This window comes from Lagenorhynchus albirostris, chromosome 16 (assembly GCF_949774975.1).
Source record: "Lagenorhynchus albirostris chromosome 16, mLagAlb1.1, whole genome shotgun sequence".
NCBI classification, from domain to species: domain Eukaryota; kingdom Metazoa; phylum Chordata; class Mammalia; order Artiodactyla; family Delphinidae; genus Lagenorhynchus; species Lagenorhynchus albirostris.
The window spans coordinates 5,382,506-5,406,718 of NC_083110.1; the positions used below are offsets into that span (position 1 = coordinate 5,382,506).

General features: G+C 48.2%; 1 protein-coding gene across 2 annotated transcripts in view; it reads left to right on the forward strand.

Annotated features, from left to right (window-relative positions):
• The window catches only part of SLC35F3 (solute carrier family 35 member F3), a 288,618-nt gene that overhangs the window by 173,847 nt on the left and 90,558 nt on the right, over positions 1-24,213 (forward strand). Inside the window, exon 1 of one of the 2 annotated variants that reach the window (XM_060126077.1) lies at positions 16,445-16,774. The exons of the other annotated variant lie outside the window; for it this stretch is intronic. Coding sequence (XP_059982060.1) covers positions 16,699-16,774 — 76 coding nt within the window. The 5' untranslated portion in view covers positions 16,445-16,698. Of the gene's footprint in view, positions 1-16,444; positions 16,775-24,213 lie in introns of those variants that run through there. 2 annotated transcript variants of the gene reach the window in all.

Sequence of the window (24,213 nt, forward strand, 5' to 3'; positions counted from 1 at the left end):
CGGCCGACCACCACGAGTGTGTGTGTGAGACATGGCCCAGAGGGCCGAGGGCCAGCGGAGGCATCCCGGTAGAAGTGACACTGAAGCTGAGCTCAGAGGAGTAGAAAGCAACAGACAGGAAGGAAAGGTGCGCAGGGAAGGTGAGCATGTCTGCAGGGAGAAGGCAGGTGGGTGATGGTTGGCATGGATCGTCTGAGCCTGGAGCACTTCCGTTTCCGAAAGACCCCTCTGGTGACAGCGAGCGGCCATGAGAGGCTAGGACTCAATGCCAGGGGACCAGTTAAGAAACCAGCAACCGTGCCGGCCAGGGCGCTTTGGAAAATGAATGAGAGTGGAGACGGAGGAGGGACAAGACAGTTTAAAATATATCCGTGAGAATCAGCAGAATTTAGTGAAAAGCTACATCAGAAAGGAAGAACGTTGAAGCTACGATAGACTGGGTTTCGATATAGCTGTCAAAGGACTGGGCTTCCCCAGTCCTCGCCGTTGCAGCCAGCCAGCCCAGGGCGGGTTAAAATGTGATGGATAACTGGGGTCATGAGAGCATCAGAGTCCATGACGGGCAGTTAAGATTGAAGATGTATATGCTTTAGTTGATTCGCTCACCCCCTTACTGACAGGTGCTCAGACTGTGGTGCTGTAATCACTGAACTGGGTGGCCTAAAATTTTATTATCGTTCACGTGCTCTTAAATAACACCTAGTGGCATGCCGAAGCGGGCTCATGCCAGTTCACAAGAGGCAGTTGTACACATCTCCCAATTTCAAGTCCAGTGACATCATATTGGTAGCCTGAAATGGACTGTACCATCCGTGCTTACATCAGGGCAGTTGGAAAATGCTGCACATCGGGGCTTTTATTTTTGGAGAGCTGGTTTAGCACTTCCCAGGATATAGAGTAAATCGTCTGGATTGGACTGTGTGTGGCCTACAAGGATTTTGAAAAAGGGAAAACATACAAAACTCACTGTAAGGTGTTTTCTCTGTGCTTGGTCGGTATAACCTTGTCCTGAGCGGCTCTGATAAACCAGTTCCCTTGGGAAGCCTCCTGCTTGGTTGGTAGAAGGCATGCGTCCAGCCTAGTTTGATCGCCTTTGTGAAGGGGTAGATATTCTGATTTCCTGGAAAGAAAAAGAAGTAATTATACTGTCGAAAATCATTCACTGTAGAAAAAAGGGAAGAATGGGTCCCTATTTTTTGGCATTATTTTCCCTATATTGGCCTTCAGGGAAAACATACATAGAAAAGGGGGAAAATAAAGTCTGGGATAAGCACTGATGAGAGAACTTTTGTTGGAAATCTACAGCAGCCCTTGGCATTCCTAGACTTAACTCTTGCATTGGGGCCATTTGTAAGCACCCTTGACACCTATGATGTGGGCGGCTTGTACTTTGCTGAGGGACAGAGCTGAAACAGTCGCATGGGGAACCAGGCCAGCACCTGGCGACCTTGCCCAGCCCATGAGTGGACGAAGTAGTTGGCTCCAGGCCACATCGCTGCACTGCTGGGCAGTTTTGATTGATGCAGGGTCCCACTCAGTCCCCACCACCACCGTGCCAGGAAGATAGGGACAGGCCCGCTTCACAGAGGCAGGAGCTGAAATATTTAGGTACGGATTATAATCATCTCTAGTGACTTAATGGGCTCTGAGGACAAACGCTTAAGGATGTCAAAGGCCTGGGACTTCCCTGGTGGTCCAGTGGGTAAGACTCCGCGCTCCCAATGCAGGGGACCCAGGTTCAATCCCTGGTTGGGGAACTAGATCCCGCACGCATGACGCAACGAAGAGTTCACATGCCGCAACTGAAGAAAGATCCTGCATGCCAAAATGAAGATCCTGTGTGCCGCAACTAAGCCACAGTACAGCCAAAATAATTCATTAACTGAACTAAAAAAATATTAAAAAACAAAAATGTCAAAGGCCTAAGGAGTATACGGGTAGTGAGTAGATGTATTGAACATTTGGTGTGAAGGCTGTATGTAGTCAGTTTTAAAACCTGACCAATCTTTTGTTTGTTTTCATGACAACATTTTTAGCACATATTTGCTTAAGAAAAATCAGTCCCAAAAAATGGAACAAGAGAAATGATTTTCAAAGTCACCTCGCAATGCCACGGAACACAGTAAACTACGATTGATATTTTTGTGAAAAAACCTTACTATTTGATAATAGATACCAATAGATATGTGTGACCATAGTTCAGAATAAATTTTTATATTAGATTTTAAGAAGCATTTTTAAAGATTTTAAGTTTTTTCAATAAGTTTTATTGAGATGTAACTCGCAAACCATACAATTCACCTACAGTGTGCAATTCAGTGACTTTTAGTGTATTCACAGAATTATGTAACCGTCACCACCTTTAATGTTAGTACGTTTTTATCACCCCCCAAAGAAACTTCTTACCCATGAGCAGTCCCCCCAGTTGTCCCCCCACCCCAGCCCCCTAGGAACCACTAGTCCACTCTCTGTCTCTATATAAATTTGCTTGTTCCGGACGTTTCATATAAATGGGGTCATACAAGATGTAGTCTTTTACTTAGCATGTTGTTTTCAGGCTCATCGATGTTGTAGAACGTATCAGCACGTCATTCCTTTTTACGGTTGAATGCTGCTCCTTTCTGTGGATACACCCAAGTTTTCGGTATTCATTCATCAGTTGGTGGCCATTTGGGATGTTTCCATGTGGGGCTATTACGAACAATGTCGCTGTGAACATGCATGTACATGTCATTGTATGGACACGTGTTTTCATTCTCTTGGGTACATACCTAGAGGTGGGATTTCTGGGTAATAATAATAACTCTATGTTGAACCTTTTGAGGAAGGACAGGTTGTTTTCTGAAAGTGTCTGCACAGTTTACAATTCTACCCGAGTGTATGAGGTTTTCCTCTCAATTCCTCTACCTCCTCTCCAACCCTTGTTGTTGTCTGACTTTTTGGTTCTAGCCATCCGAATGGGTGTGAAGTCGTATCTCCTTGTGGTTTTGATTTGCATTTCCCTGAGGTCTGTTGATGTTGTGCATCTTTTCATGTGCGTCCGTTGGCCATTTGTATATCTTTTTCAGAGAAATGGATGTTCAGATCTTCTGCCCTTTTTTATTTTTCAATTTTTAAAGATTGAATTGTTTTGGAGCAGTTTCAGGTTTATAACAGAATTGAGAGAAAGGTACACAGATTTCTCATACACCCCCGACCCTGACACATAAATAGCCTCCATTATCAACATCACTTACCAAAGTGGTACATGTTTTACCAAGAATGAACCTACACTGACACATCATAATCACTCACCGTCCATACCTTAGGGTTCACTCTTGGTGCTGGACAAATGGGTAACGACATCTCTCCATCATTATAACGTCATACAGGGTATTTTCACTGCCCTAAAATTCCTCTGTACTCTGCATATTCATTTTCCCCCCTTCTACCACACCCTCTCTCTGGCAACCACTGATCTTTTTACTGTCTCCATAGTTTTGCCTTTTCCATAATGTCATATGGTTGGAATCCTATCATATATAGCCTTTTCACATCAGATTCTTGCACTTAGTAATATTCCATTGTCTGGACAGACCAGTTTATTTACCCATTCACCTACTGAAGGACATCTTGGTTGGTTCCAGGTTTTGGCAGTTATCAACGTAGCTGCTGTCAACATCCGTGTGCAGGCTTCTGTGTGGGCATAAGTTGTCAGCTTCTTTCAGTAAATACCAAGGAGCACGATGGCCAGATCATATGGTAAGAGTAGGTTCCGTTTTGAAAGACACTGCCAAACTGTCTCCCAGAGTGGTTGCACCATTTTGCATTTCCACCAAGAATGTGGCAGAGTGTCTGTTGCTACACATCCTCGCCAGTATTTGGTGTTGTCAGTGTTTCAGATTTTGGCCCTTCTAATAGATGTGTAAGGGTATTTCATCGTTGTCTTAATTTGCATTTCCCTGATGACATATGATGTGGAGCATCTCTTCACCTGCTTATTTGCCATCTGTTCATCTTCTTTGGAGAGGTATCTGTTTGGTGAGGTATTCTTTGGCCCATTTTCAGCTTTTTTTTTTTTTGCGGTACGCGGGCCTCTCACTGTTGTGGCCTCTCCCGTTGCGGAGCGCAGGCTCCGGACGCGCAGGCTCAGCGGCCATGGCTCACGGGCCCAGCCGCTCCGCGGCATGTGGGATCTTCCCGGACCGGGGCACGAACCCGCACCCCTGCATCGGCAGGCGGACTCTCAACCACTGCGCCACCAGGGAAGCCCTCACCTTTACCTGTTTTTAAATTGAATTGTCTTTTTATTATTGAGTCATCAGAGTTCTTACATATTTTGGATAAAAATCCCTAGTCAGATATGTGGTCTGGGAATATTTTCTCCCATTCTAGTTGTTATCTTTTCACTTTCTTGCTGGTGAGAAGCATATGAGTTTGCTATTTTTCCTATGTCTTCCTTTCTGGCAAAACACCTTACCAGATGCTCTAATTCACCTAACTTCACCTTGTGAAACCCCCGTCTCCCAGAAAACTTCCATATGGAGCTAGGAAGCACTCATATTGTCTTTTCTTTCTTCAGATTGAATTTTTTTTTTCCTAGAGGCACAACTCCCTTTCCTAAAAACGAGTCATTTTAAAGGCATTAGAATTTTCCTGAATCTCGTCCAAAGTTTAAAATTGAAGTCCAAGAAAGAATAGCCTCTTTATTTTACCTGCAGAAGAGTCTCTGAAATGCAGGTGGGTCCCATCGATCTAAAATACTCTCAGCTTCCTAGCAGCAGCAGCTGCAAGACAGACCTCCTCATTTTGGCCGTTGTGCACTTCTGGAGGTATATTTAGGTTGCCTCTGTTTAGTGTTCCCAGAATAGCCATAGTCTTTTGTTTCTCTGCATTCCTTTTAGTTTTATTCCTTCCTGGCCCAAATTAAGAGTGATGCACTAGACGATTTCCAAAACCCTTTCTACCTCAGAAGGTCCGTGCTCTTAACCACTTGGACTGGCCACAGGGTATCATCTGTAAGACATACCCAAAGCCCAGGCAGGACTGAACTTTCGCCAAAGTCCAAGCGAGGCCCCAGCTGTGAATCGGATTAGGTACATGCTTTCCACATCCCAGCTTGATACTGTCACGACCATTCAGATTCATAGAGAGGTTTCCTACAAATATGTATCTGAGTGGAGACAAATTATGTTTACCTCTATCATTTCTGGACAGGGTTGTGGATGCATATTTTGCAATGAAAGTGACTTTTTTTTTTATTCCATTTTAGGCTAACACCTTAAATTATCTTTTTGGTTTTGTTTTTGGTTTTTTGTTTGTTTGTTATCTTCAATGAGCTCCAAGGATAGTTGAATTGAAGCCTCTGTGGTTTATTTTTCCCATCTCATGAATGAACCAAATAATGCTTCCAGGGCCACGGGTGAAGTGTGCCTTAAACTCTGAGAATGCCACTGCCGGGGACAGATTTTCAAGCATAGTCATCATGTCTTAGATGTTTTAGGCTGCTTCTCATCCCAAATTAGAATACCGCTGTCAATAGAGCATTTGATGCCAGCCCGCTTTAAATAAGCAGTCAAGGTGAAAACAAAAATCGATGAGCTGCTCTCATGTTTCCCATAAGCTGGGCCCCTCACAGAGCTGTACCAGGCTTGGTTCTCACCGCCAAAAGCAGGGAATTCAAGACTTGAATGCAAGTGTCCATGACAGTTTCCTTTTTTAATTATTTTATTTATTTTAATTAAAAAAAAGTTTTTTTATGGAAGTATAGTTGATTTACAATGTTGTGTTAGTGTCAGGTATCCAGCAAAGTGATTCATATATATATATATATATATATATATATATTTATATGTATATATTCTTTTTCATATTCTTTTCCATTATGGTTTATCACAGGATATTGAGTACAGTTCCCTGTGCTATACAGTAGGACCTTGTTGTTTATCCATTCTGTAGAGAATAATAGCTTGCATCTGCTAATCCAAAACTCCCACTCCATCCCTCCCCTGTCCCCCCTCCCCCTTGGCAACCACAGGTCTGTTCTCTATGTCTGTGGGTCTGTTTTGTAGATGAGTTCATTTGTGTCCTATTTTAGATCCCACATATAAGTGATATCGTATGGCATTTGACTTTCTCTTTCTGACTTGCTTCGCTTAGTGTGATAATTTCTAGGCCCGTCTATGTTGCTGCAAATGGCGTTATTTCATTCTTTTTTATGGTTGAGTAGTATTCCATTATGTATATGTACCATATCTTCTTTATCCATTCATCTGTTGATGGACATTTAGGTTGTTTCCATGTCTTGGCTATTGTGAATACTGCTGCTATGAACACTGGGGTGCACGTATCTTTTTGGATTATAGTTTTGCATGATGGTTTCCTTTTGATGGTCTGGTTTTTTGTTTCCATTTTTATAGTTTTCCAAGAAGAATGGGCTTAAAGGAGGGGTAAGGTGGAGATGGAAAGGGGGCATGTTTTAGACAGCATCAAGGAAAGAAATCAAGCTTGAGAGAAAGAGGGGATCGTGAATTGTGTCACACTTTGTACATTTGAGCTTTCAGGAAGTAGAGAGAATGGATCAGACCAAATAAATCCAAGCTGAGAAGTATTTGTATTAATAAACAATATGTAATGGGTATACACAAATCCATTAATAAAATAATGCCTAATAATAATTTCTACCCCAGGCCCTGAAACTGAGGTCATGGGGCAGCAAGGAGCCCAGCCAGGACGCAAGGCGATGGCCATCCTCCCGTCTAAGACAGATGCTGACCCATTAGCCTTTTCACTCATGTACACTCAAGGGCAAAATCTAAAGCTACATTGAAGCGGGAATGAAAAGGTGAAGGAGAGAGAGGACAGGGAAAGATTTCACTGAGATTGGAGCAAAGGCAGAAGCAGTCAGGTCAAGCCAACTGGTCATTGCTGAGCCTAGGAGATCTCCACCCAGGTAGGAGGGCGACCAGTGCCTCTCACCAACTCAAGAGCTTTCAAGGTCTGCACTCCTTCCCTCCTGCATGAAGAAGTCAATGCTCTTATGAAAGCACCTTTCTCACTCCTACCTTCTCTTTGCTCATTACTAGCATGTTCTGAAAATTTATACAGCAAGGATATAAAAAGGATGTGAGAAAGCAAAATATTTAAAATACAGAGAACAGAACTGTATATTTATTTTTGATATTATAATAGACACTTCTGCAAAGACAGAGGAACAATGGCTCTAAAAGCACGGATGTAAAAAGATTTTCTATAAAAAAGAAGAGAAATTGTCTAAATATTTTAGAAGAAAAACCAACCACACCATTATTTGATGCACTCCTGTACATGAAGACTTTTCCTGTTATTATTAGCATTTGTGTGTTTACAAGAGACATATTTTTAGACCCTTTAAGCTATTCTTAAGCATCAAGGTTGGTCTGAAGCCCCTCCTCTACTGAACAACCTTCTCCTTTAGAGAAGTGTCGCGGAGAAAGTGAGTGAATCACTGTTTTTATTTGTGGTGGTTAGAAAAAAATGGGGAAAAAGTGGTAGCTTATTTAGTTTTTTTCTGAATATATATAACATATCTATTTTATATGTATAACATATATGTTATATATATAACATACATATTATAATATATGTATGTTACATATATATATGAATGACATGGTCTACAGATGAAGGAACTATGTAGTGTATGTGAAGATCATATTGGATAAAATGTGTAGTTTGTTTTTTCTCTAGAACTTTCCCTGTGTTATTGAACTTGTTTTATCAGCTGTGTTAAACGTAAACTCTTTTGTGTAAGTACACCATACGTTATTTCTCATTTCCCTGTGGTTGAACATTTAGGTTGTTTCCAACTTTTTACTTATTAAGACGAAAACTTGGATCAACATCTTTGTAATATATCTCTATTCACATCAGGTGATTTCTTGGGAGAAATTCCTAAAAATGGAAATAGTGGGTAATAAGCCGTAAAAGCTTTTATTTTGTAGGAATTTCAATAGATTCTGCCAACTTTCAGAAAGGGTATATTTTTGCTCCCATCAGTAGTACACGAAACTTCCAAAGACAATCATCTTAAAAGCAAAATGGGGACTGACAAAAATCCAAGAACAAATTTTGTGTAGATAATTTCAAAACGTTCCCATTGGCTAGAAAATCATACTTGTGTTGACGTGCTCTAGCGAACGTAAACCAAGCCTAGTGGTCTCCCCAACGAGTGCTCTGGGCTGGTCCCTGATCCATTGCCTCAGATGTGCCCTTGAAGCACTGAGAAGCTCACCTTTGTCAAAGTGACAAGGAGTTATTCATTGGAACATATTTCTGGAATCCACAAGACAGAAATACTCTAATACCGGCAAGATAATTTTAGGAACAGCCATGCATGCCTTTAACCCTCCAAACCCCACCGGAGCTTTAGGGAAAGCTTGAGGCTTGTCCCCTTGTTCTCCATTAGCCACTCATTTGGGCGGGAAGGCGTAACCAACTGCCTCAGTCAGGAGGAGGATGTAACCTCCAGACCTCTGGCCTCTTCTTGCTTTTGTCCAGAATTGGTGGGACCTTCTCTTTCAGCCCCCAAGCAAAGAACAGACTTGGCCTTAAGCAGGATTTTGGTTTGTTTGCGTTTGCCAAAAAAAAAAAAAAAAGAGGTGTGTTCCTTGTATCTGATTAAATCGTGGAACATCTTTCTTCCTTTGTCCTGCACCTGCTTGTCTGGTGACTACTGCAACCAGTCCCCCATATGCCCAGTGCAGGTCAATAGATACCTTATGCAAAACAAGGGAGAAAAGGGCCATTCTCAGTGCTTTGGGGGAAAGACACAATTGTTTCTTTGGAGCACTTTATACTTTTGGGCCAGTGGATCATTTGGTAATCATCTCTTGACAGGCACAGTTGTCACTCTCACGCAGGGAGTTCACAGAGTTCCACTGGACTCGGTCATCTGTGCTCTGAGGTATGGCCTCAGCATGTCATGCGTGGGGTGTCACTGGTCAGAACTCACCTTCACTGTCACCGAGCAGGGAGCACACCCCCAGGAACAGAATATGCGCTTCATTGAAGCCTTTCAGCGAAGTGATGGGTAAGTGTGAGTTCCAGAGAGCAGGAATGCTAGAGCCACACTCGGGTCCCTCCCCCACCAAGAACCTGGCTTTCCTGGCCTCCACCAGGGCCCCCCTTTCTCTGAAACCAGAGACTGAGGTGGCAGAAAACAGCCAGAGGCCAGGGCAGGGCCTGAGGCCTTCTGAAGACAGCAGCTTGGCCAAGAGTGAAACCTTCTGCTGGGAGCAACGTGCTTTGTTCTCTGGGTGGAAGCAGGGGGCACCAGTAGCCAGAGGAAAGTTTGTCCTCAGGGAAAAAAAGAGCCAGACCAAGACTTCGGGGAAAGCAGTCTAGCAAGGAGGAGGGTTTTAGGCACAGGAATTCCAGGGTCAGGTCAACAGAAGCCACTTCCCAGGACGTTTTGCTTGGCAAGGAGGATGGTGGGCCTGGAGCCGGGGATGGGGGTAGAGGAAGGGGCAGGTGAGGGGCGTGTAGCAGCTGCTGGTACTGGGAAAACGCGGCGGGGCGGGGGGGGTGCTGAGCTCTTTCCTGGATCCACCAGCCTAAACGAGGAACCGAAGAGGAGAGCCAGGTCCTCAGGAGAGGAAAGAAGCCAGCGGGGGTCAGGGATGGCGTGAAGAGCACACAGGAAGTTGTGCTGCCTGGAGCTCCTTGGACGAAGGGGCAGGACTTCCCTGATTCCTGCAGGGGCTGCTTCAGGACACGCATCCTGACAGAACCTGCCTCTTGCAGTCTGCTGCTCTGGACTCAGCTTCTTGTCCTTCTCCACCACTGGCAGGTTCCAGCTCTTTCTGCCCTGGTGATTTTTCATTCCTTCCCTCAATGAGGCTTACGTAGGCCCTGTTCGTGGGCAAGGTCCCCAGCAGGAAGCTGAAGAGTATACAGCTAACTGCAGGGCGGGGCAGAGGTGATCACTGCCTGGGACAAATGCAAAGGGCGTTCTGAGTCAGAGCAGGCCCCGATCTCAGAAATCAGAACTTCTGAACTTCTGTCCGCCCAACTTGAATGGCCCTCAGGGAACGGCACCCTTGCCTGTGGGCGCTGCCCTGTCCTGTGCTTAGTAACTCGTGAGTGGAGTGGCTCCTTCCCAAACCCACACATCTTTCCTCTTTTCAAGCCGAGTCTGAAGGCCAGTCGCTTTGTTTCACCCTTGGAAACAAACACCAGCCAAGGAAGTCTGCCCCGGGTGTTGACAGGGATGTGATGTAGGTCAGTATCCTAGCTCCCACCCCGCAGAGGAGGAAGAGCAGGGGGATCGGACGGGAGGCCAGCTGGGGTCGACGAATCATCCGGAAAACGGCAGGCAGCTGTTTCTGAGCTAAATGCCATCTGATCGGGCTCCGCACCTTGAGTCCACTGTCCTGGTCTCTAAAGCACTTCCTCTGAGATGAAGCCAGTGAGGGCCAGAGAGCCCTGGGCACAGGGGAATCAGCGCGGTTAGTCACCCCTGGTACCACGCGGGCGGAAGGCACAGTCCTGGAGGAGGGTGAAGCCGACAATTCTAGAAGAACTCTGGGTCCTGTGAATTTCCCCCCTCCCTCCTCCATCCTCCCTCCTCCTTCCCTCCCTCTCTCCCTTGTTTCCTTCCTGCCTTCCTTCCTGCTTTGAGCACCTACTACAGAAGCCATACACTGTGTTCGGCCCTGGAGATAACAACAAAACAGAGATGGCCCCTCCCCATTAAAGAACCTAGTGGGAGAGACTGAAAATAGCGCCTGATGTGTTCTGAGTGCCTGCCATCCGCCACATGCTATTGTAATCACTTACCATAGTGTCAGTTCCTTTACTCTTCACAACAACACCATAAGGTATCTACCAGTACTATCTCCATTTTAAGGATGAAATGGCTGAGCCTGGAGAGATTGAACAACTTGCCCTAATGAGAACATTTATAAGCAGTGCCCCTTTCTATACTGACTCAGGTGTCGGAAGGAATTCGTGGCAGCTGGCATGTCCATTTCCCAAGGTGGAAGAGAACAGTCATTTCTTGAGTACCTACTGGGGACCAGACACTGTGTGGTCCCTCTACACCCCTCAACTGTGTTGGCACCTGGCTAGGTCTCCGAAGTCCCAGGAGGGGGACCCCCAGGCTAATCCAGGCGTCCAGCTAGGAGCGCCCCCGGCTGTGCTGCTCTCCCTGAGCACAGGACAGCCTAGGATCCACAAAGGAAACTACCGGACATCCTGTTCCCACCTCTGTGCCTCCCCCATCGTTCATCATGATCCCAGCTCTGGGCCCGGCGTGACCACAGGGCCAGCTGTTGTCTAATCACCATGGAGAAAGCTTGGAGGTGCCTGGACAGGATGTGTCTGGAAGCCCACTGGTGACATCCAGTGATCTGGCCTCTTGATGTCCTGCCTGGAGTTATCCAACCTTGACATTTCTCCTTAGAGAAAGAGGAGAAATCCTACGGAACCGCAGTGAGTCTGAGTTCATCCTGGTCATACACATTGCTGAAGAAGAGAAGGGAGCTGTGAGGATGGGGAAGGTCACCATCTTGTTTCCTGCACTTGCACTTGAAGTTATTGAAAAGGGTTATCAATTATTCCTGCCGGATCAGGGCAATGAGCTGCCCAGTGCATGAGAGTTAATTTCTTTTAATCATGAGACTTTCTCTCCCGTTGGAAATACCAATGTTTGCTCCACTCTGAATGCTGCAGACCGACTTACTTGGGTAAAAGTCCATTTCTGGTTCCTGGAACGACTTTAAGTGATTATTTTTAAATGCTGGTAACCACAAAAATAATTTATTACTCTTCTACTTAATACTGTAGGAGGACGATGAAACAGTGTTAATAGTTCAGAGTGAATTAATTGAAGTGGTCTGCTTTCTGGCTATTGAAAATCTTAGCTGGATTTTACATTTTTATTATTTACTTTGAACCGATTAAGTAAAGATCTTCACATACAAAGAATATTATTGTTAACAATATTTTTCAAATCACGTGGATTATGACCCATGAGGAAGGTATAAAACCAACTAAGGTGATCACAGTCGGCATTTTTTTGCAATGAAAGAACACAAAAGAATAGAACAAGATGAATAGAAAAAATAGAACAGCCAAAACATGGTAAAAGGTATATTTTATTAAATATTAAAGTCAGTTATATATATGTTTGTATATATAAAACATATTTTCCCAATTTTAAAGATGATATATAATTTACAAACAGTAACGTTCATCCTTTTTACTGTACAACTTTATGAATTTTGACAAATGTAAATGTGTTTCTAACTTTGTCCAAAAAGTGAGAAAACCACTTAAAGCAAGAGTCTACTTAACTAAGTGGAGATATTCACAAAGAATAAGATCCTTTTAAGGCCTTTGGAGGCAGTGACCATTGTCTTATCTAAGAAGATAATTTCACACACCCCAAATTTTAAAGCCAAACAGGATCTTGGAAGCTATAGAGTCAGTGGTTTTCAGAACTTTCTTTTTACAGTGACAACATTTTTATAAACCAAGTCTAACATGGAACCCCGACAGGTCAAAGTAGAGTTGCTTTGCGTAGAGACCAGGAAACACAGTTTGAAAACCCTCTCAGGCCCCAATTTGGAAACCGAGGCCGAGATAGGCTGAGTGACCACTCAAGGTTGGCCCCTCCGATTGGCAAGGCTGGAGTTCAAACTCCAGCTCCTGGCTGTTGGTCAAGACATTTTCCATGCTGTCTTGGCCTCAAGAGAATCATAAGTACCACTTAACCCCACCAAAGAGATTGGATGCCTTCTTGGAATAGTACAGTTGGACTGTGGGTATTCGTATACCAGCACAGAGGAAAGAACCAGGCCAGTGACCCCCATGGATGTCAGAAGTACGAGTCTGCTCAGGAAGGCAGGACAGGGTATTTGGGCAACGCGAGTTGTTTCGGGAGGCTGGAGCCTGAGTGTAAGCCCAGAGCTGGGAGCTCAGTGCCAGGAGGAAGCATGGTGAGCCTCCAGAGTTTGAGGAGTCAGCCAGGCCCTGCATAGCAGCCCCTTCCTCGTGATTCACCCCTCCAGGGTCATGGGTGGATCCCCACCGCTGGGTTGCAATTGAAATAGAGCCACTTGGTGGTAGGAAAACCTGGCTGTTTCACCTCCTTTCTTCTCTGGGCCCCCTCTTTTTACTTCTTCCTCTCTGGTTTGCGAGGGGGAAGTGGGGAGACGGTAGAGACGCTGTTGGGGGCAGGCCAGGGAGTGTAACAGTCAGGCTTGTGGTGTGTAAGTTCTGCGTCAAAGCCTTGTTACCCTCGTATCTATTCAGTGAACTTAACTTCAGTGATCGGGCCGTAACACTAAGGACACAAAGACCATCTCGTCTTTATGAGCGCACCGTACCAGGCAGCCGCAAACTTCCATTAAATATCCCCCCTCCTCAACTGCACTGATGAAAAGAGAAAAACAAACGAGGGAGTGGGGTTAGTGACAAAGAACAGGCTTCTGTCCGAACAGCTGTCATCTCATGTAGAGCTAAGGGAAGGCTTGGCTTTGCTGGGCGAACCACCATACCATACGTTTTCAGAAGATGACAGGGAAGATCTGGTAATGAATACGACCCGAAAAGTCACTCCTTTCAGATAAATCCCTGTAATACTAAATTTAAGACAGGTGGATGCCCAATGATATCCTTCGGTTATTAGCTCACACTCCTACCCTCCAAAGAGAAACGGAGGTAAGAGGTCAAATGCTCCATCCTCTGGCCTGGATATTACTTATACAAAGTTGTTTCCATTGATATTTCAGGGATCATGTCTCTCTCTTTGTTGAAAGAATTATTAGCACCTTTTTTTGGTAATTTGAGATGTAGGTGTTAAGTGGGGAACTTGGTGATTTTCTAGATATCCCTGAGTTAGATCATCATAGCCTAACTCCAGCACAGAGTTTTAACTTGTTGGAATTCTCAAAATACTAGTGTGTACTCATACACCAGTACACAGTTAACTTTCTAGAATAATTTTACGTATGTAAGTTTTTAAATTGCATCCGCATCACACCTACTCCCAAAAAAGATGTATGCTGAGGGGTAGCAGTACTCATATGGAAATCAGCAGGGACTCCTGATTTAAAATGGAGTGCAGGAAGTTTGTTTTTTATTTCAGGAGGGAGAGTAAGTTTTTTTGTTTGTTTGTTTGGAACACAAGGTGAGGGAGTACCCAAGGCTGATCGAGTTGAATATAGAAAAAAAAGAACAGCGCTGAGTACTTAAAATTAAGGGGAGGAAATTGAGAATTGGTACTGCCTCTTTGGTAAGCAGAAATTGACAGCCATGAAGACGTGATGATCTCTCAGGTATCATAAGGTCCTGGGGTATCCTGCAGGGGGAAAAGAAGTTTAGGTAACAGTTAGTTAATGAGTGAAATTAATGACAGGGGTATTTAATATTGATAACATTTAATTACCTATTTGGCTTGTACGTAACATTGTGATAAATAGAAACTAGATAACCTAAAAAACAATCAGACAGATATTTATTGGACAGTTTGGCTGTGACCTGCGCAGTAGAATGAGTGTGGACAGTTCAGACAAGCGTGAGCATGATGAGCTTTTCCAAAACCACATTCAAATGAAAGGAAATGGATTATGGATGACTTGTGCCTCCCACCTCAGCTGGAATAGTTACTTGGAATTTTTGCATTTTACATTTATAATGTAAGAGAATAGCAGAGCAGTGGTAAGTGTAGGCTTTTGATTCGTTCAGACTTGGATTTAAATCCCTGCTCAGCCTGTTTGACCTGGGACATTTTAGTTAACCTCTCCTTGCCTCAGTTTCCCCATCTGTAAAACAAGGTAACAGTGATTTTTACAGAGCTTTTGTGAGTAGAAGATGAAATGATTTATGTAAAACACTTAGCACAGTACTTGAAACATAGTGCTCAAAAAATGGGTGCTGTTATGATGTGATATTTATTTTAGTTACTGGGTATATAGTAAATGTTGATTGATGAACTTGATGAAATAACACATAAGAATATTATAGAAGAGGTTTGTTTTTTGGTTTGTTTTTGTTTTTTTTTTTGCTTTAAGCTTATTTGTGCTTAACATTTACGAGGAAAGGAATGGCTTAGTGACTTACTGTAATGTCATTTCGGGATCTGGGGACAAGCTCCCTGTGAGAGGCGCACGGCGTGGAGGCTACCACTAGAGGGCTCTGAGGAGACCCTAAAAACCTTTCCTTGGCTATAATGATGAGGCAGCAACCCTGGGAAGCCCTGGCTTTTTGGAGACCCAGGAGCCATTCTATTCATCACGGCTGTTCAAGAGGGCAAGTAATAACAAGAAGCCTACAAGAGCAGCTTGTAGCAACCACTTTTACCAGAGACCTGGGAGCATGCAGGTGGATGTCACCAGAGACAGCTGGTAGGTGCCAGGCTAGGGAAACCCTGTAGCTCTGAGGTCACTCTCCGCCTCTGCCATGCCACTGAGTTACCCTGATGGGTGCTGAGAATGCCGTCACAGAGTAGAACATCAACTTTGAGACAGGAAACCAGGTAGAGTGGGGGGGGGTGTCCGAAAGTCTGGGTAAGGACTTAACAATAACAACGAAACCCACCTTGAGTCACTACGGAGCCTTCAGATTCCCAGTGGAGACTGAGACCAAAGCGGATCACTGATGGCTGCGCGTGCGTGAATGAGATGCCCATAAAACCCTTGGAGTTTGGGGGCCACACAAGTCCTGTGCATCCTACCTGCAGAGATGATGGCAGGGTGTTTTTGATGGTGCATTATCATGGGATAAACGTCCTGGGTACCAGGGAGTCACTCAGGGATCGCCCAGCTAGTGATGCAAGAGGTATGTCATTGCTTTTTATCAAGCATCATTGGTCAGTGGCTTACAGGTGGGTCTGAGTGGGAGCAGTGAGACCAGTGCCTGCAGAGGCAAAAGCTGCAGCGAAAACCTGGGATCTGGGCGGAAATGAAGCTTTCCCCGCTTCCCAGGGAGTTTGGCCTCTCCGGACTGGGGCAGGGGCAGGGGCAGAAATCTCAAGGCTTGGTTTTCTTGTGGCTGCCCTGCTTCTCTGGACTTGGCATCGTCTCCAAAAGAAAAAAGAGCTGGCCACCGGGGTCAGGCAGAAAAGGTGCCCTAGACTCATTCAAAGACGTTAATGCCAGCCGCGGGAAGCTTCGCTCCGTAAACCAATAATTCAGGAATTTGCGCAGGGAGGAGGCGGCTCTCCGTCCGAAGTCGAACAACTCCCCGTTTAAACTTGTGAAGCGCTGAGGCTAAGTTTGCAGGGCCTCCCTCCCCTGCGCTGGTCACAGGAAAGGGCAGGGGCTGCCGGGGAGCTGCGGGCCGGCCCGCTGCCCGGAGGCTGCACCCGGCGCCGGGCTCCGAGGGAGGAAGCCGGGCTGCGGGGCTGGGCGGCCCGGGGCGGGGGGCGGAGCAGGTGAGCCCGCGGGGTGGGAGCGGGGAGCGCACTTGTACGTGACGTTGGAGTTTGCGGCAACCTCGGAGCGGGAGGCTGTGCGCGCGGGTGCGGAGTGGCTGCGCGGCCGGAGGCGATGCGCTCCGCGGGGCGGCCGCCGCAGTGAGCCCCGCGCGGACACGGCAGCCCGGGAAGGCAGGGCCGGGGCGGCCAGCCGCTCGCGCTCCTCCCCGGAGGAGGCCCCCGGGCCCGCGAGGCGCTCTCCAGCCGGCCCCAGCATGTAGGCGATCGGCGGCGGCGCTCCTGCAGGCGGACGGCTCATCATGAAGAAGCACTCGGCCCGGGTGGCCCCGCTCAGCGCCTGCAACAGTCCGGTCCTGACCCTCACCAAAGTGGAAGGTAACGGCCCGGGGCGGCGGGGCCTGGAACGGGAGCCCGGCACCCTGTTACCTGTGGCCCCCGGGCAGCGCCGCGCGCCTGCGGGGCTGGCGACTCGGCCGCCCGGCTGCCCCGAGATGCCGCGGGCTGCCCACCCGGCTGCCTCATTCCCGGGCTCCTCGGCTCCTTCCAGGCCTGTCCTGAGCCCCCTGGGTCTGGAGCATCCCACCGCCGCCCCCCATGCCCCCAGGCTGACCAGAGGCGTTGCTCAGCTGCCGGAGGCGAGGCGGGAGAGGGTTGGCTGCCGCAGGCTGAGACATCCCCCCCCCACGCCCCGCCTCGCCTCGGCTCGCTCTGAGCCTTCCCCAGCCCACCAGCCCAGTGATGCCCCGCTCCGTGGCAGGGCCAGCAGGTGAGCGCAAAGCCACGAGCAGCCTGGAAACGTCTTCTTTCCCCCCAGTCCGGGGACTTGAGGCAGAACCCAGGGGAAGGAAGAGACCCCCGGCCCCGGCGGCCCCGGAGAGCTGTGCCTTACTCAGACCCAGCGGGCATCCCGCAGGAGCACAGACCTTGCTTTCCCGTGGCAAGCATGGGACGGGCAGCAGAGAGAGCCAGCCTCAGCCCCGGACTCCTCCTCCCAGGAAGCAGAGGCGAAGTGGCCGAGTCTCCCTAGAGCTGGCCAGGTTGGCCAGGTGGGGGGCTGGGAAGGGACCGGCAGCAGGGAGAGGAAAGCAGACCCCTCAGTTCCAGGCCCTCACTTTTCCTGAACTAAGGAGCCCAGTCAAACAGGAGCCCGTGGGCTCTGAGAGTGAGCCCGGCTTCTGCTATGTCCCTGGGACGGCACCCTGGAGCTGGGACCTCTGTGTGATGGTCTCCGAGGACCCTGTATCCCCTCGCGAGTTCATGTCTGTTACAGTGAGACTGAGAGGAAGACGGAAGCTAGCAGGGCAATTGTGTGCTCCGCACTCGGCGGGTCCACAGAAGTCCGCCAGTAGCGGGCCTGGTACCATTACCCCCCATCCTAGAGATGAGGACTCTAAGGCCCAGAAAGGTGGATGGACTTGTGCAAGACCTACAGCTAGTAGGTGGGGAAGCAGGAATGGAATCCCGGGCTGTTGGATACATGCTTTTCAGAACATCACTTTGCACTAACCTGCAACTACTTACCTGTTTCTCATTTCCTACCTTTAGGAGGTTGATTTTTTTTTTTTTCCTTCGAGTGGCTGTCTCCTCCCTTCCCCCATATCCCAGTCTTAGGAAAGACTTGGTATCAGTGAGCTACACCTGGATTCAGTGCACGTGTTACCTCTGGGGTCGGGGTGAGGCACTGCATTTTGAAGCCTTCTCAGGGACCTTGCCTAGATATATGCGCAGGTTGGGAAGGGGAAGGGTTGGATATTCGCTTCCCTTGGGGAAACTGGAAATGTCTGCTCGTTCATGCGGTCTTCATAGGAAGTTGCTCTGCCCGCACTGTTTAAGTCAGCCAGGTCAGCTCTGCTCTTCAGCAGCGGGTACCTTCCCCGGGCAGCCCCCGGCCCACCTCGGGCAGGACCGGTCCCAGGAGCCCTCGGAATCAGGCTGGGCATGTATGGCGGGCCTCCGAGGCTGGGCACTGTGACCTCATGTGCTGCAGGGGTCGGGGGGGGGTGACATGCCAAGCACAGGTGCTTCCCTCTAGCCAGGCCTGGGGTTTGCCATCAGGGGGTGAAAATGGGGATACCCTCCCCCAAGTCTCTCAGGGCTACTGCCGGGTGAGCTTTGAGCCTCCTGTTCGCAGGGACAGTCATGGCAAACCACGAGCTTGGTTTTGTTTTTTTTTTAATAAATTTATTTATTTACTTTTGGCTGCATTGGGTCTTCGTTTCTGTGCGCGGGCTTTCTCTAGTTGTGGCAAGTGGGGGCTACTCTTCGTTGCGGTGTGCGGGCTTCTCATTGCGGTGGCTTCTCGTTGCGGAGCACGGGCTCTAGGTGCATGGGCTTCAGTAGTTGTGGCTCGTGGGCTCAGTAGTTGTGGCGCACGGGCTCTAGAGCACAGGCTCAGTAGTAGTGGTGCACGGGCTTAGTTGCTCTGTGGCATGTGGGATCTTCCCGGACCAGGGATTGAACCCGTGTCCCCTGCATTGGCAGGCGGATTCTTAACCACTGTGCCACCAGGGAAGCCCACGAGCTTGGTTTTTAAACCAACATTTGCATGTAAATGTCTGTGGATAGTGGAAAGTGTATTAAACTAAGAATCGGACAGATCTGGGGATGAAGACTCCCCTTCTGCAGTGTGATGTGTATAAATCATAAACACTGAGTGAGCCTCGGTTTCCTCAGCTGTAGAAGAGAACTAACAATCTACCTCAGCAGAATTTGGGGAACGAATGCAGTGAGGAAGGTAGGTAGGTGACAATACCTAGCACATGGCCTGGCACACAGTAGGTGCTTAATAAATATCTGGCAATCCTCCAGTCACAGACTGTCTCGCACCTTCAGCAGACCTTCTTGCTGTTCTCAAAGAGTGCGCGTGTGGGGTATCTAGAAGTATCTACAAGCGTCTAGAAGTATCTAGAAGCAGCGTTCCAGTGATACTAGAAAGTCTCCAATGGCCTTTTTGTATAGGATACCTCTGTGTGTCAGCAAGAGTCTGCAGGGCAAGGCTGATTAAACCTGCCCTGGGTATGCCTAGACTTTCATATAGCTCTTTCTCTCTGCCTGCATTTTTTCCCTTGGTATTTGTGTTCAATTTGGCTTTGGGTCTATTTTTTGAAACCATTTGCATCTTGCATGCTTGTTTTGGAAGTGTTGAATCATTTTGTTTTGCTTTGGATGCACAGGATAAGGTGGTCCCCATACTGTGGCTGTTTCTGTGTGGATGGCAGGCAGGCTTCAGGAACGGAACACAGCCAGCAAGGAATATTTATTAGCTTGTGCGGTGTGTCTTCTAAGGGGAGGCAAGAAGGCACCAGCATGTGGTACATATAAAACCAAAATAGAAAATACAGCGCTTAGTGGAACTCAAACACAGGAAGGTGGACAAGATGACTTCATTTACCCAACAAATACCTCCTCCGACCCTGCTCTGTGTCCTTTGTCTACTTAGCTAAGCCCTGGAAATGCAAAGAGGAGCAACGCTAGCTTCATTCTCTTAAGGGAGTTTCAGTCTAGTGGGAAAGAGACCTACAGATAAATAAATTATCCGGCACAAGGTAGTAAGTTGTGCTTCAGAACTGGGGACAGAGGATTACGGGGAGACTGATAACTGGGTAATCTGAGGTAGAGGCATTGCAATGGGAGTGAGAAAACTTGTCAGGCAAGGAGGGGAGAGGACGCTTTTTCGGGCAGAGGGAATGGCGTGTGCACAGGTCTGGCCAGAAAGCACGAGGCGTCTGCAGCTGGGCCTCAGGTAGGAGTCGAGGCTTGAAAAGGGACTTCCGGCCAGGGTGATGGCGTCTGTCCTGTCGGACAGCACACCTTGTTTTCATATTCCTTTCCTGGCGTTCCCACTGGACTCAGACCCTGAATATTGATCAGTAACACATCTTTAGTAGAGTATTTACTCGCATCATCTATATTCACAACCAGCTAATTCATGTTCAGTAAAATTACGTGCACTGGAATTAACGGTTGAGAACAAGACAGTAAATTCCCCCAAGAGGCCGGCCACACGTAGAATTGCGGAAAGAATGAGGGCTTTGGAGTTAGATGGACTAGGTTTGGGGCCCGCCACTCCTGCTGAAGCAGGTAACTTTGGTTTAATGATTAGAGCTCTCTGGGAATCCGTTTTTTGGTATGGAAATGACAGTTACAATATATCCCTCTTGATAATGAGAGTAGGGAATTCCCTGGCTGTCTGGTGGTTAGAACTCTGCGGCTCCGCTGCAGGGGGCGCGGGTTCGATCCCTGGTCGGGAAACTCGGATCCCACAAGCTGTGCGGCACAGCCAAAAAAAATAAAATTAAAAAAAAATGATAAAGATTAAGATGCCATTGGCAGTCACAGCAAGGGACAGGGGACGTCCAATTGAGACAAGTTGAAGGGGAGGCTTTGGCGGTTCCTTCAAGGGCAGGTGTGGCGTGTAGGAGACAAGGACCCAGGAGGAAGAGGCGGTGGCGGCCGAGTGACAGCTCAGGTGGGAGGTGGCCCCGTGGAGGTGAACAGGCTGGCCCAGAAGCCTGCTGGCCACAGACGCCAGGGAGATAGGAGGCAGAACCCAGATCCTAGGGCATCGTGGAGACCCCAGGAAGAAAGCCAAAAAAGAGGAAGCGTGGTGGAGCATCAGGTACGGCCAAAGGATGTGGTTGTGTAGAAACAGTTTTAAGTGGGTGCTGGTCCCCCAGCCAGATGGCAAGGGGTGAGTGTTTGGGGAAGGAGAAGAAAAGCAGGTAAAGGTGTCCAGCAGGGAGAGAGGTGGGGGGAGTTATGCTCTCTTTAGGGGGCAGGGGAGGGACTTGGGGAGAGCAGGCGGTTCTGGAAACCAGGGGAAGGAGGCTGGTGCCGGGACAGGTCTGTGGTGGCCCCAGGAGAATGTGATTGACGCAGCCAGAGGCAGGGGTGGGGGGAGGTGGAGGGGGGCCCTGGGAGAGCAGAACGGACCAGAGAAGGGGTGGTTAGCCCAGCAAAGGAGAAGGGAAGAGATGAGGGCAAAGACACAGAGAAATGTGGGCTGCGGGGGAGGGAAGCCGAGGACCTGCGCTGCTGACTTGGATCTTCTTTGTCATGTATGAAGTGGCACTGTCTCCCAGAAGTGATGGATGGAAGGCTCGCAGAGGTGGGACAGTGTTCGCAGGAGCTGTATGGGAGAGGCAAGAAGAGATGTAGTTCTTAAAAGCCTTTTAGGCGAGTGACCCGTTCTCACTGGTGAAGACACCGTGTCACTTGGGGGAAGCGTGCAGGGGAAGAGCCCCGCCTGGGGGCAGGACACTTTTTGTGTCCTGCTCCGCCACTAGCTGATTCATGTATGGGATGTGTCTCCTCATCTCCTGGAGCCCAGTCTTCTCTTTTCTGAAAAGAAAGGGGATTAGAGTAGATCTTCCATTGGCTCTTTCAGCAGGAAGAGTCTATGAGTCTAGTAAGTAGCTTACTCATTACCAGAGCTTGGTTTATTTGATTAAACCCTTTACTAGCTCTAACCAGAGAGCAGAGATCTGAGGGAATTAGACCCAGGACAAGCCAGAAATTTGGCATGTGTGTGCACACGTGTATGTGCATGTGTGTGCTTGTGCATGTGAGTAGGTGTGTGTATGTGCTTATGTATGTGCATGTGTCTGTGTGTGTGCATGCGTGTATATATGTGCCTGTGTGCTTGTGTGTGTGCATATGCGTGTGCATTTGTGTGCTTGTGCATGTGTGTAAGTGCACGTGTGTGCATGTGTGTATATATGTGCCTATGTGCTTGTGTGTGTATATGTGTGCTTGTCTGCTTGTGTGTGCGTGTGCGTGTGCACGTGTGCATATGCGCGTGCATGTGTGTGTGTGTTTCAGGGGTGGGATTTGGCGCTGGAGCAGGAAGAGGAAAGCCCAGCTAGGTGAGCACTTAGATTCTGTGACTCTTCAGCAGCAGGAAAGCACGGGACTCCAGGCAGTGGCCCCCCGATGACGGGGGTACAAAAAGCCGTCTAGAAAGGTCCCAGAGAGGAGCATGCCACTTCTCAGCTTTGCCTGGGGCTGGCCCAGGCGTTTCCACAGCAAAGGCTCTCTGCCCGGGATGAGCTCAGCCCTTCACCCTCAGCCCACGCAGAGGGCCTGCCCTCGGGGAGGAGTGAAGCCGAGGACGACACCTGTCATACCTCACGCAAGCTCAGTCCTGCCTTACAGATGTACGTTACACGACTCCACTGAGAACAGGATGTATTAGAAGACAATGCTTTGTGCATCAAGATGAGTTGTGTAACCCCCCAGGCCGCCAGTTAAAATATCACCCTTGTTCCCCTGCTCCCTTCCAGGGGGGAAGGCTCCATGCACCCCTTGCTTCCTGGGGGGCCGTGCTGCACGCAGTCTGCCCTCCTGAGCCCCGCTCTCCCCGTGAGACGTGGCAGCCAGATTGCCACCACATGGATGTGAGGGCATATCCTCTGATAAATAGAAATGGCAGAGAAGAGGGGTGTGTGCTTGTGTCGGTGTTTGTGTGCGGGTCACCGGCAGCGCTGGAATATCTCCTGATCGGTCCCTGGTGAGCGTCTGCTGTGTACAGAGGTGCCATGTGCCCGGGCGGGCGGTGGAAACGGTGAGACTTCGGGAGGCTGAACAGGCCACGACTGGCAGGCACGGGGATTAAAACTGATCCCCTCCAGCCCAGGTGTCTTCAGACCACGGGTCCAAACAGGCCCTTGCTCCCCTCCCAAGTGGCCTCTTCCCTCCCTCAAGGCGCAAAGGGCATTATTTCAAGCTTACCCGTATCCAGTCACGTTCTCACGTGCGCCTTGGGCTGTGAACATTCCAGAATTGTCTTAAATCCACTGCAAGAGGCACTGTGATTTGGACATTGGGAGTTATTCGGGGACCTCTAAGGATGTGAGGAGTGGGGCAGAAAGGCCGGTACAAGTGTCTGTTCACTAGCGTGGTGGTGATGGCAGGAGAGTGGACCAGATCTGGGCCTGATTCAGACTAGCTCCGCAGCCGGGTGGAACTTCCGGGGAATCTCGGACAAACCTCCCATCATCCCACTCCACCCCGCAAAAAGCAGCCTTCATTCACCTCCCAATTCTGTATCCACACCAGGGAAAGAATTTGGGTTTTTAAAAACAACTTTGCAGCTGCCAGGTTTTCTTCTGTCTCTACACACTGATCTCCAGGAATGACAACAAAGACTTAAGCAATTCAGAGAAGGCAGACAAATATTAGTACCTGATATTTCTAATCTAGTCATCTGCGGCAGTTCTTTCTTTCTTTTTTTTAATATATCTTTTATTTTAGAATAGTTTAGACTTACAGAAAAGTTGCAGAGACACTGCAAAGAGTTGCTAACTACTTCACACCCAGTTTCCTCTATTATTAACGTCTTCTCTCAGTATGGTACATTTGTCACAATTAATGAACCAATATTGGCGCTTTCTTATTAACTAAAGTTCGTACTTTATTTGGGTTTCTTTGGTTTTTAACCATATGTCCTTTTTCTGTTCTAGGATCCGATCTAGGATCGCACATTGCGTGTCGCTCTAGTCTTCTCTTGGCTATGATATGGTAATTATTTCTTCTCCTAAGAGGTTGTCACAGTAAATAGTCATCCACAGCTCGTCACCTCACCCTGTCCAGCACAGTGACAGCTCTCGGTCTGTGCCTCACACCTTCACAAACACAGCACAGTCCCTTCTGTAATACCCTCAGGTCAGTCTGCTCAGGTTGCCATGACAAAGTACCGCAGCTTGGATGACTTAACAGACATTTATTTTCTCACAGTTCTGCAGGCTGGAAGTCCAAGATCAAGGTGTGGGCAAATTTGGTTTCTGGTGGGGACTCTCTTCCTGGTTTGTAGATGG